The 12,612-nt window shown below is 37.1% G+C and overlaps 1 protein-coding gene across 1 annotated transcript in view; it reads left to right on the top strand.

Annotated features, from left to right (window-relative positions):
- The window catches only part of LOC107081855 (neural cell adhesion molecule 1-like), a 452,491-nt gene that overhangs the window by 370,041 nt on the left and 69,838 nt on the right, over positions 1 to 12,612 (top strand). The window contains exon 14 of the mRNA XM_015370183.1: positions 5,831 to 5,956. Within this exon, the coding sequence (XP_015225669.1) occupies positions 5,831 to 5,956 (126 nt within the window). The remainder of the gene's footprint in view (positions 1 to 5,830; positions 5,957 to 12,612) is intronic.

Here is a 12,612-nt window from a genome sequence, read left to right on the forward strand (position 1 = left end):
GACTGATCTGCAAGTGAAACCTTAAAAGCTCGCGAAATCAGGATGGTCTCACGAGGCTAAAGCTAATCAGCTTCTCCACAAAAGCCCAATCAGCATCCATAGTTATCTTAAAAGATCTCCAATCCACAACTCTGTCTGCTACCCAAAGTGCAGGCGGTGGTTGCGCTATGTCTGCCTTCAATTCAAACGACCCCATTTCAACCCACCTTCAGCCCCTCCTCCACCATCTTAGCTAATTCTGAAAAAGTTAAAAAACAATCCACTGGACTTTGTTTCCGAGGTTTGAAAACGTTTCGCTTCCCATCCAGGAAGCTTTCTCAATTCAAAATGTCTGGATTCCCATTAAGTTTGAGGCTTTATATAGTGGAACAAAAAAACAAGGCCTTGTATTGCTTGGAAAGAACCAAATTGACCTGACGAGCGGGTCGTTTGGATCCATTGTTAGCCTGTAATATCTGAAACCTGTCTATGATTTTGAAAGGTAGGTTGTTAAAGGGGGGATTGTTCAGAGCTAATGCTTCATTAGAGTTTCATTTCTTCCGGAGTCTTATTGCGTTCGTTATCTCATCTCAACCGGTCCAGCAGAAGACCGCCATGTTGAGCCTGGTTTTGCCAGGGGTTTCTTCCCATTGGGGAGTTTTTCCACTCCACTGTCGCTTTATGCTTGCTCATCATGGACCAAGCTTGACTTCCATCTTCCAGGTCCCTGAGTGAAGCATCCAGTGGACTGTATCAGCTCAAACAGTCCACTGGATCTCTCCTTACATCTCAAACACACCGTCTGACCAACTTCATCCATCTCCACTCCACCACCATTAGGCCTGGGGGCAAAAAACATCCCTGTTCTTTACTCCTGTTCATGCTTATCAAACAAAATTCATCACTATGTTTCCTGCCGAGGTCTGAGCACCAAAGACTAAAGTAACTGTACCAATAAAATTCCTCTAATCGTCTTTTCTTTCCTTATGAGTTTTTCAGATTGAACTTTGTTCTATTGCTCTGATCTCTGTGATATGCTCCATGGCTCTATCCCTGTTAAAGATCCCAGACATCCCTTTTAAACTCATGCAACACCGGTGTAGAATCATTTGTTTTAACTTTTGCTTTTCTCAAAAATTAAACTGATGGATTTCGTATTTGTTGGTAGTACAGACCTCTTCATTCTGCAGTCGGATGTTTTGTAGGAGCACAAAGGGTAACAGGGACTGAGTAGAACTGAGATTGTAACAACTGCGAGGCTCCGTGGAGATAACCTTTTCCAGAAGCAGCAGGAACCAAATTACTGCAGGCGGCCAAGAAATTTCATCAAAACATGAACTGTTTCAGCGCTGACATCAATTTTAGCCCAGCGCTAAAAGCCCAACTCTGAATCCATCTGGTCTAATGCTTTCTAGTTGTATGTAAATGGATTTCTCTGAAACCTCCTCTGATTGAGATGTTAATCTAAGACAGGGCGTCAGAGTAATGGAGAGATGTTGCACAGGTGGGGGCTTTTGCATAGCTGAAATTGGCTCTTGGCTATGAAATTACTCTTCTTTGTATTGCAGAGTGGGGTATCAGCCAAGTGTCTTTTTATAACACGAGTTAGGAAACACATGCATGTTGTGCGTGTAGTAGCTGCCTGAATCCTAACATTGTCTAATTAATTTACCTGATGCATGAAACTTGCACTCAGCGACTGCACTCATAGAGCTATTGATTGGGTTACTATTGTTCTACACCTGATGGGCCTCAAGTTTCAATGGATCTTTAATTTAATTCATTCCCTGCAATTAAGTCTGTATTGGGAGCCACAATGCTTATTTTTTTCACCTTTTGTCATGCTTTCTTCCTCCTCTCATTTTTTCCAGTTTCACCAAAATGAGAGCTCTCCTCCTGATTCTTTTTTTTGTTGTTGTTTGTTTTGTGCAGCTTTCCTACAGAGGAGATGTCTGTGGCTATATCGTTATACTCTGCCTTGAAAATTATTATATCCGTCTAATTTTATCATCATTTTGGTGATTTTACTGTACAATAATAAAATATCAGATATGCAAATGATAAACCTACACAAACAAGCTTTAATTGGAAGGCAACAAGAGGGGGATGATTGTAGTTTCAGCTTCCAAGCATTGACATTTCAGTCATGGAACTTATTCCCAAGAAGTTACATAAGCTCTCCCAATATGATTCAAAAGACTAATCACATAGCCCATGCACAGCAAAAGGCTCCAACAATCCAGAAGAACAAAGGGTGGCTAATTGATTAGCATCTGACTTGGAATGTGTCCAGGAGGCTGGACCTCCATGCTGCTGCAATACAGCAGTTCTTGCGTTACCTGTAGAGATTAATTTTAGGAACGAAATTGAGAGATTTTTTTTTTTTTTATTATTGATCATTTATTTCGAACACTTAATAAAAAGCAAATATAAGTAAATAAAGTCATAACAAAACAAAAAAGAAGAAAAAGAAAAAGAGAGATTGTTAGCAGGCATCCCCAAACTCGGTCCTAAAGGCCCCCTGTTCTGCAGGTTTTAGAGGTTTCCTTGCTCCAACACAGCTGATTTTAATTGAAAGCTGATTAACAGGCTTTTGGTCTACTGCAATCATTATAACCAGCTGTGCTGAAGCAGAGAAACCTCTAAAACCTGCAGTACAGGGGGGCATTGAGGACCGAGTTTGGGGATGCTTGGTTTAAAGAGTTCAGCATTTTTACCTTCTCTTCTTTGTGGTTGCCACTATTCACCAATAAATGAAATAATATTGGTCAGCTGGCTCAGATACACGTGGTGCTTTTGGTTGACTCTATATGGTTACATGTAGGTGTGTGGAGAGAGGAACAAGAGGTGGAAATTTGTACCAAACTTTGAATTGAATTGACTAAGAGAAAATGGATCTTTGGTGAGTTCTGGGTTTTATAAAATCTACATTTTGTAATAATCTTGGTTCTATTGGTTTTTCTCTAAGTTTTCAGTTTCAAGTTCATCCAGGTTTTTCCTTGTTTTCTGGCTTTATTTGTGTGTTCTGGATTCATTTAAGTTTCTTAGGTTTTTCTTTGTCTGTCCTCTGTTGCCCCCTAGTGTTTTCTTTTCCATTGGCTTCCTCCTCAGCTCTACTCACACCTGCTCCTTATCAGCTCGTTAGTCCTTCCTTTGTTCAGTCAGCCATTAATACACTCCCTCCGCAGTCCCTCTATGCTGGTTTCTCGTCTTACTTTTCCTCACCCTGGCTCCTCGATGGTTTTCCCCTGATGTCTCCATGGTTCTGGTTTGTGTTTTATTTTTATGTTGGATTTTTGGATACCTGTTTTTGTTGCCTGTTCTTTCATTAAATCTTTTAAGAACTCACCCCCGCCTGTCAGCCTCTGCATTTGGGTCCTCACAAAAACCTCCAAACAAATCGTGACAGAAATGAATCTAGAACACACCAATAAAGCTAGAAAACAAGGAAAAACCTGGATGAACTTGAAACTGAAAACTTAGAGAAAAACCAACAGAACCAAGATCATTACACTACGTCTATTATTATTACCTGGACATTGAAACTGTGGCCCTTTGTAATAAACTGTCTTTTATTTTTTAAATTAAACGTTTCAAAAATGTTTCAGTTTAATGAGATTTACCAGTGTTTCTAGAAATAGAATACAATAATCTCCTTATGCTCCATCTGTAAATATTATATTTTTCATGAACGTGATATTATGTTCCATGTCTTGGCAAAAAGTTATTCATCATAAAAAAAACATATGTCATTCATGGGGATAAAAGTAGCACTTAGTCTTTTTTTGAGAGCCAGACCTTTCGGGATGTTTTAGGAGAACTGCCATCTAGGGAAACCAACCAATGAAAGGACACTAACTAAGCTACATTTAACAGTTGTAAAAAGTAAATAGAGCAAAAAAGATAAGATCTTCTTTTTTTTTTGGAGAGAAAAGGCCAACAGCGGATTCATTCCCTATCCACACATATAGCTTTGTACACAGATGTCTTGAGAAGCTATTAATGGAAAGAAATAGGGTAAAGGGCAATGTTCTTGTCCAGGGCTAGTCTACACAGCTCTGCCCTGCAAATTCAACTGGAAAACCAAGAATGAAGAAAGTCCAGACTAAGCTTGAACAAAGAACCAATGAGGCTCTACTACGACTTCAAAACATCAGATATATCTCCCACTCTCAGTGCTAAGAATTAAATGTAAATGTTGTTATCCTTTTTTTTTGTTTAACATTTTTAAGTTGGATTTTTTTTGGATTCCTGTTTTTGCTGCCTGATATTTCATTAAATATTTAAAGAACTCACCCCTGCCTGTCAGCCTCTGCATTTGGGTCCTCAAACTAGGGTTGTCACGATACTAAACTTTTCAACTCGATACCGATACTAAGGAAAATATTCGACACTTGATACCATTTTCGATACCACAAGGATAACATTTCAACAGAAATATTTTGATTAATAATTAAAATACAATAAATAAACAAAAAGAAACAAAAATAATTCTCAGCAGCTGCAACTGTTACAAAAAAAGTCTGAAACTGAAAAGTGCACAGAATTATTAAATCACACTGTTCTGAAAGTGCATTTTCCTCTATTCTGCACTTTAGATGAATGACTGTTTAGGTGCGACTGGTACTCGATACTTTTGAAAATGAGTATTGTATCCGGATACAACATTTTAGTATCGATACTTTTTTGAGTATCGATACTTTTGACAACCCTACCTCAAACCACAACTAAACCCTGACAATAGAAAAACCAACAGAACCAAGATCATTACACATTTTGAGTATGCCATATCAGTCTTATGGTTCTATGTAGAATTTGTGGTAGAAACAGTAGGCAAATCTTTAAAAAATAAAAACCAAAATGTTCAGGAAATCATTCATCTCTTTTGTTCCACTTTAGAATTTACATTTGTTCTGACCTATTTGAGAACTATGTCTACACTATGTCTACTTTTCCGAGATACTGTGTATTAACATGTCTTGATCAGCGTTAGTTTTAAACATAATCCGTTTATAGAATAAATATTCAGAGTGGCTATATTTTTATCCATTTACATTACGGTTTATCATATGATTTATTCAAAGTGTAAACTGCACAAATCAAATTGAAATACATGTAATTCTGCAAAAGACTTGATTTTCTTGGGGATTTTAGGTCAGGGGTGCTCAACTTCAGTCCTCAAGAGTTACTGTCCTGCAACTTTTGGTTGCACCCCATTTTTAACACAAATGAGCATTAAAAATGAATCAAATGAGTGGCTCGTCAAAATGGCTCTTTTGAGCTAAATGAGAGAAACTGAGCATTTAAATTCAGGAATGTTAGAGGAGAGATGTATCGAAATATTTCAGGATGGTAGCTCTTAAGGACTGAACATGATTTCATTATCAGTTATGAGTACACATCTGTTATTGCATACATAAAAGAGCCCAGATGCTTTGCTCAATAGATTCTTAATTGTCCAAAAATCAAATCATCAAAAGATAAAAAATCAGATTAATACATTTTATCAATCAATTGCTGAGCCCTAGTGCAAACCAATGAAGGGGAAGCTTTATTAAACGCTAAAATAAATACATAATAAATAAAATTATGATAGAATCTAATAAACAGAATAAAAATGTACATATATGATTAGTTATTACGTTCTACCTAAAGCTAGTTTCTCCTCGATTTTATGACCAGGATTAAAATGAGCAGCAATTTTATATCATAGGTTAATTTAAGAAAAAAACACACAAATCTTAAGTTTTTTATTCTGTTTCCAAAACCTAAATTAGTAACTAGTGGTGACCCTTGTTCTTTTTCTTTTATTCTTGTTATTTAGTGAATAACCTCAGCATCTTTTAAACAGACATGACCAGCGTGATCATCGACGGACTGAAACCAGAGACTACCTACGAGGTCAAGATGTCCGCCATCAACGGGAAAGGCGAGGGCGAGAGCAGCCGTACCAGCCTTTTTAAGACGGAGCCAGTCCGTAAGTTCATCCTTGACCTCTCTAATCTCTGCTCTAAGCAAGTGTTGCCCTGACCCTGCAGCTTTGAACCTAATGCAGCTCACTTCCCCACCTGCTCACATCCAGCAGAGCCCAGATGCTTCGCTCCTCTTTTCTCATGCCAAACCCCACTGTAGTCTTTTACCATCTAGGCCAGATGACAACAAGAAGTCAAAAATCTCCCACCACCTCATAATTTTCGTCATAATTCAGCCGCTTAACATAATATGTATGGTATTGTGTGTTTCTGTCCTTATACATGTGCAAGATTTCTCACAGCCAAGGTGATTTAGTTAGACTTTTCTTTTTGGAAAGTTCATGCACATTCTTGAATCTGATTTACACTTTGCTGCAGTGAGATACCGCCTCTGTATTTATAGATCGCTGGCAGCATGAATTTTTAATATCACAACCACAGGTCAAGTCCTCCTGAGGAGTGTTTAGATGTTGTGATAGTGAAGGCAGTGCGTGATAAAGAGCCGAGGTATTTCAGGAGTCTTTGAACAGCTTTTTTTTTATGTGTTTTGATGAAAAGGAGCAATGGCATGTAAGGGAGGGAGAATATTAAGAACACGGTGATCTCCAATTTTTTTTTTTTCCTAAAGGGGTGCTTTTTTTATGCAAGCATTAATCTCAGTGTGTCCTCTCCAAATAAGTACATCACCACCACATCCTTTCCTTCATTCTGCATCTCCTACATAAAAACATGATGGTGTGCTACTAAGAAAAATATATAACTTTTAGGTTTCTGGTGGTTCCCAGCACTAAGGGTTAAGTGGGAGAAATACAGGGTCAGTTTAGGAAAGAGTGAGCTGCAGGACTTATTTGTGCAAACTTTCTTAGGGTTTATTGTAACAGGATTAATATGTTACAATTATGAACATTGCAATAAAAACAAGAATTCAACGGAAATTAAGTTAAATTATTTTATTGTAGAATAGTAACAAAGGTGCATTAAGGTCAGGCTTACAAAATGAAGCTACTTATACCTAATTCAGTTTTCTGCTGCTTTGCACATGCAGCCAGGAAATAAGATACACATTTTTTTTATTTTGCAAGTCCCACCTGTTTTATTTAGGTCATCAAACATGTAAAGCATCCTGCTTTATTACCACCACCAGTAAAGATGTGTAAAACCCTTTGAATAAATATTTTATTGCAGTTGCACAAGAAAACATCCCCTAGTAATGTGACAATACAGACTGTGCCTTAAGTTGTGTTTTTTATTAGTTTGTTTAACCTATTGATTAGTTCTACTATTAATATTTTTGTCTTTTTATGGAAAACTAGTTAAAAGTACCACACAAAAATTATTAAATTAAAATGTCTGTTTTTACATTTAATACAATTCAATTCAGTTTATTTCTATAGCACGAATTTACAACATGTCATCTCAAGGCACTTTACAGTTCACCAAATCATGAAGTCAACTTTAAGTTTTCTATCTTGTGAAAACCAGCTGATTGCATCGACTCACTGACTCTTCAGCAATCCCTCACACTAAGCATGCTTGTAGCGACAGTGGAGAGGAAAAACTCCCTTTAAACAGGAAGAAACCTCCAGCAGAACCAGGTTTCAGTGTGAGTGGTCATCTGCTGAGGCTGACTGGGGTTCAAGGAGACAGAGGCAGAGATAATGCTAGGAGTGTCACAGATTGTGACACTAGAAAGTTGGAAAATATGGGTAATGCTGTCAGATTTCTTATGTTTTTGTCAACAGTGGGTGGTGAGGTTGCTTGAGGACCCAGATGCAGAGACAAGTGAAGCAGGGATGAGTTCTCAGAGGTTTAATTGTAGACCCAAAAGCAGCAGAAATCCAACTTAAAATATAAAACAAACCAAAATCATGGAGACATCAGGGGAAAGACGAGTCTAAGGAGCCGGGGAGAGTTCGAGCAGAGTAGACTATACAGCAACAAGAAGGAACCAGCGCTGAGTGACTGCAGAGGTGGAGTATTTAAAGACAACCAAACAAAAGGATGGACTAACGAGCTGAATGAGGAGCAGGTGTGGGTGGAACTGGCAAGAGGGAATCCAAGGGAAAAGAAAACAATCACAAGGGGGCAACAGAGAGTAACTAAAACAAAACAACTGATAACAGAAAACTCAGAGTCACAACAAATAAGAACCATAACAGTTTTTTTTTATTGAATTAATTGATGTAATATAAAGTTCGTTTTTTTTGCAATATTATTTTTTGCTAGTGTGAAAAAAAAAAAAAAACTTTTTAAAGTGTTTTACACATCATAACCAGGAGTGCAAAGTAAAAGTTGCTCAAATATTAACATATTAAACAATTCATATCAAAGAGTTTTTTTTATTTAGAACCCTAGTTTACCCTAATTCTAGACCATTAACTGGCCCCAGGTCCACTTTTTGAGGTTGATCAGTCAACTCCTGCTTGGACACTGGTGCAGCTCACTTTTGATCCAGTCCCCATCTGACCCAAATACAGGAAACATGCATTTCTTTGATCTAACAATGCACCGTAGCGGGGGCTGAAGCCATCCCTGATCCACTGTCTTATGCTAAGCAATGCTGCTGCGGGTATTTAGCGGGTAGGGCAGCGAGCACACTGTCTCCTCAGCCTGATTTACATACCACTATGGGCGCTCCAAAATTAGAAGCAGTTTGGCAAATTAGCTTTTCTTGGCAGTCATAATTATTTTTAAGCTGTAATATCACTAATACGCAGCTCTTACAACTTGAGTAGTTTTCTTCCATTTACTGATCTGTGATCTAGTCATTCCTGTCCAGTAGGAACAGTGATTTTCAGACACACGTAGAAGTACAGCTGAAATCCACTATCATCCAGACATCGCCTCTGGTGGAGGTGATGCTATTCTCAAAGCTGATTCCATCTCTGTGGATCTGATGAACCTAAAAATGCTGACAGCTTTGTTTGGCTTTCTGAAGTAAAAAACAGCGCCAATTGCTTTGTAAATCCATGTCCGCCATGATGAGATGAAACCATCGACAAGCAGACTTTCGACTGCTGGTTAGGTGAATTTCAAGGCAATATTACATTTATGCCAATATGGAGGTTAGGTTCCTGAAGTGTCCTTATCTTAAGCAGGCTGATGTGGAAGTTTTGGTTTGGTTTTCAGCTTGTATGCTTCCCTCTCTCATACTTGGTAACATGTTTTTATTTTGACAAATTTGGTTAGAGCAATTTTTAGTTTGTTCAGAGAGACACTCTTGTTAATTAAGTGATAAATTGGGTGCTAAAGACAGTGGGTTTTTTTTTTGTTACATTAACCAGGTAGTGGTGGAATCATTGTTGAGGATAAAGTTGTTTGCACCTTTGATTAAAAAAACAAATCAACAATCCCTCAGTAATAAAGTAGCTGTTTTAAGTCTAGTTGGAAGTGATAGAAACAGCACAGTGCATCCTTGACAGATATTAATATTCCAGGGCTTACAAAAGAGTAAAACAAAATAAATGTAGGCTTAATTTAATTTAATATTTATTTAATATTATTTCTTTCCTTTATTGCTTTCTCCATGTCTTTGTTCCAACTTTATTTTACTTGGCTTGTTAAAAAGAAAGTGACACACAAGTAACACTCTGAGTCAGTTAGGTTTTAAATCCTTGTTTTTATTTCATTTCACCTGTTTTTTTATTATCACAAATGTAGTTTTTTTTTTTAGCGAAGATTTTTGAGATATGTTTTTAGGTTTTATTTATAAGAATAAAAAACATTTATTAAGCAGTTTTTCAGTAATTGGGATATCATTAAATTATCATACAGTTCTGTAATTTAATGCAAAGTTAAGAAGATGAGAGATACTGGAGCTAACATTACAGAAGGCAGATATTTGAGCAACTCAGGCCTTTTAAACACTTCAGCTGCTTTGGATATTTGTCCTTATCCAAGACAAATATGCAGTCATTCATGCAAAAGGAGCAACTACCATGTATTAAGTTCATATACTGTACACTATATGGACATGGTAGTTATAATTCTTTATTGAATTAATTTTTTGTTGATGTGATATGATAACCAATTGTCTTTTATGTAAAAAAAAAAAAAAAAAACTTTTCATCAAACTTAAAGGTATAGAGGATGATCCATTATTTCCGGGTGGATCATCTAAATAATTGGCCCTCCTAATTTTCAATCATTCCGGTGATATTTTTACATAAGGTGATCCTACATTCTCGTCCTGTTCGCTACCTTTTTCTGCGCACTTTCAGGCATATATCTGTGTTGAGCTACGGTTTCAGACAGTCATTGAAGCTCACCTTTCTCACCGCGGTTATTTGAAAATGGCCGAGGGTCGTAAGAGAAAGTGTCTACGAAGCGTATGAGAAGAAAAGAAAGGCCTCAGAAGAGGGAGATATATCCCATAATGCTTTGCACGGAGAGCTCTCCTCTCAAAGCATTATGGGATTTGCTGTCACAGCGCACCACTGTGACAGCAAACGACTAATGACAAAGATGGCGCAGGCACCGTGCAATTTAGCTGAAGTTATGTGACCAACGAGGAGCAAAAAGTAGTGATCATCTGTTCGAACGGTCAGTTAACTGAGTTCACTATAAAGTCCCCGCTCTATGTAGTGATTGAGAGATTTAGGGGTTAGAGTGGATGTTCGGACACAGTAAACTTGTAAGAGCTATGAGAAAAGCAACTTTTAAACAGAGCGTGCACAAGGAGAAATTGCCTTGCCTACGATCAAGTAAAATGATACGACGGGCATAAAATCAAATACAAACAGCATAAAAATATAACAACAAGCCGGTGCCATCTAGGCGTAATCGGAGACAATGACAGACGAAGTGTGCTCCTGATGTCCAGTCTGCTCCGTAGCTTTGTTTTGGTTGCTCTAACCGCAGAAAATTCAGCTTCACAAAGATAGGATGTTATAGATAGGATGAGTCTTGAACTGAATTAACCTGTGTCAAGAGGCACAGATGCACCGACTGATGAAATTGGGAGAGAATACCGCAATTTTTTTATATTTTTCAAAATAAAGCATCACTCAGACTCTGATCGTTGTACTTTTTTCTGTGCGGCCCGGTACCAAATGACCCACGGACCGGTACCGGTCCGCGGCCCGGTGGTTGGGGACCGCTGGTTTAAAAAATTCATGAAAATCATCCACTATACCTTTGACTCATAATGATCAAACTTAAAGGTAAATATATAAAATATAAAAATCCACGCTTTGTGAATCATTTATTAAAAAAATATAATTTGAAAAACTACTTTTTTACCAAATTTACTTATTGAGGTTAACCTGCAGCAGCAACACCTGTGAAATGTAGTGGAAATTCGTTGCAACTGTTCCAAGTCTCCCTCACATTTATAACAGAACACTGCTAAGAAGGATCTATCTTCACTAACGGATTAAGAAAAAGATTTTGGGCTCATATTTTGTTATGTATACAGTCACCTGTATTCAGTCTGGATAAATGAAAGGTCAACAAGCGTTTATTTGTTTTAAAACTGATGCTAGAATGTTTTCAAGGATTTTTATTTCTTATGTATTTAGGCATTTTTATCTGTTTTTTTTTTTTGTTTAACTCAAATATTTGTTCCTTTTTAATCATTGCATCATAGGTCTTCTTAGTCATATTATTAAATCATTAATGACAGCTAGATGCTGGTTTTCCATTAAAGAACATTTATTTCTTACAATTTGAAATGGAAATATTTATTCTTAATAAATGTAACATATATCTATCTCTGTGTCCATTCAGAGGTATTTTGACCTTTCTGCTTCAAGATTAATTTAATTTAGACCCCACGGTCATGAATAGATTCCTGTGTGCCTCTGTAGCAGCCTTTGTGTCACGCTGTGCGTCATCACCTTGCTACTCCCGTAGAAAATTCCCCTTTAACATTTTCCTTACTGTGCCTGCTTCATGACTGCTATGAAGATGCTTCATGAGATGTTTTGTCATACTTTTATCATACTGATTTTAGATATTTAAAGATGGTAATGAATTACAAAAAAATAAATGTTCTTTAAAATTATTCTTCTCTTTATTTAGAAAAAAAAAGCTATCCAAACCAATTAGGCCTCGTCTGAAATTCATATTTCCCCACCCCAGGTAAATTATGAAGAAAATGTAAGGATATGTAATTTTTATCTGATTTTACTGATATCACCAAGGCTTTATACCCTTTATGTTAAAGAATTCGATAAAATAGAAACCTATGTTGAATAGTATTTGACCTACATTACATAAGTAGACCCATGATCTAAAGCGGTGGTTCTCAGAGAGTGTGGAACAACACGTTATTATGAAATAAGAAAATTTGTCTAAATTAAAAACTTTATGGGCAAAGAGGGACACATTCATCCAGATTAACACCAAAGATTCTTTGGCAGTTATCCCAAACAGTTGATGGCAGCTGTTGCTGCAGCAGGTTAACTCTTGAGATCTATAGAACTTAAAGGGTGTAAAGGGCTCATTCTTTTCAGATAGTCGTTGGTTTTCGATATTGTCTCAAAAGTTATCCTGTCTTAAAATCTGTCCTATACACCTAAATTCGGCCAATCATATATCAACGGTCTGTCAATCACATTTTTTCGGTCATAGCATCTTGATTCATATGTCGCAGCTAATATATGCAACTGTTGAAATAAGAAATGAGAATCATTTCCTTTCCCATTGAGTTGCGTCCCAG

This window comes from Cyprinodon variegatus, unplaced genomic scaffold, assembly GCF_000732505.1.
Source record: "Cyprinodon variegatus isolate N-32 unplaced genomic scaffold, C_variegatus-1.0 Scaffold43, whole genome shotgun sequence".
In the NCBI taxonomy this organism is placed as follows: domain Eukaryota; kingdom Metazoa; phylum Chordata; class Actinopteri; order Cyprinodontiformes; family Cyprinodontidae; genus Cyprinodon; species Cyprinodon variegatus.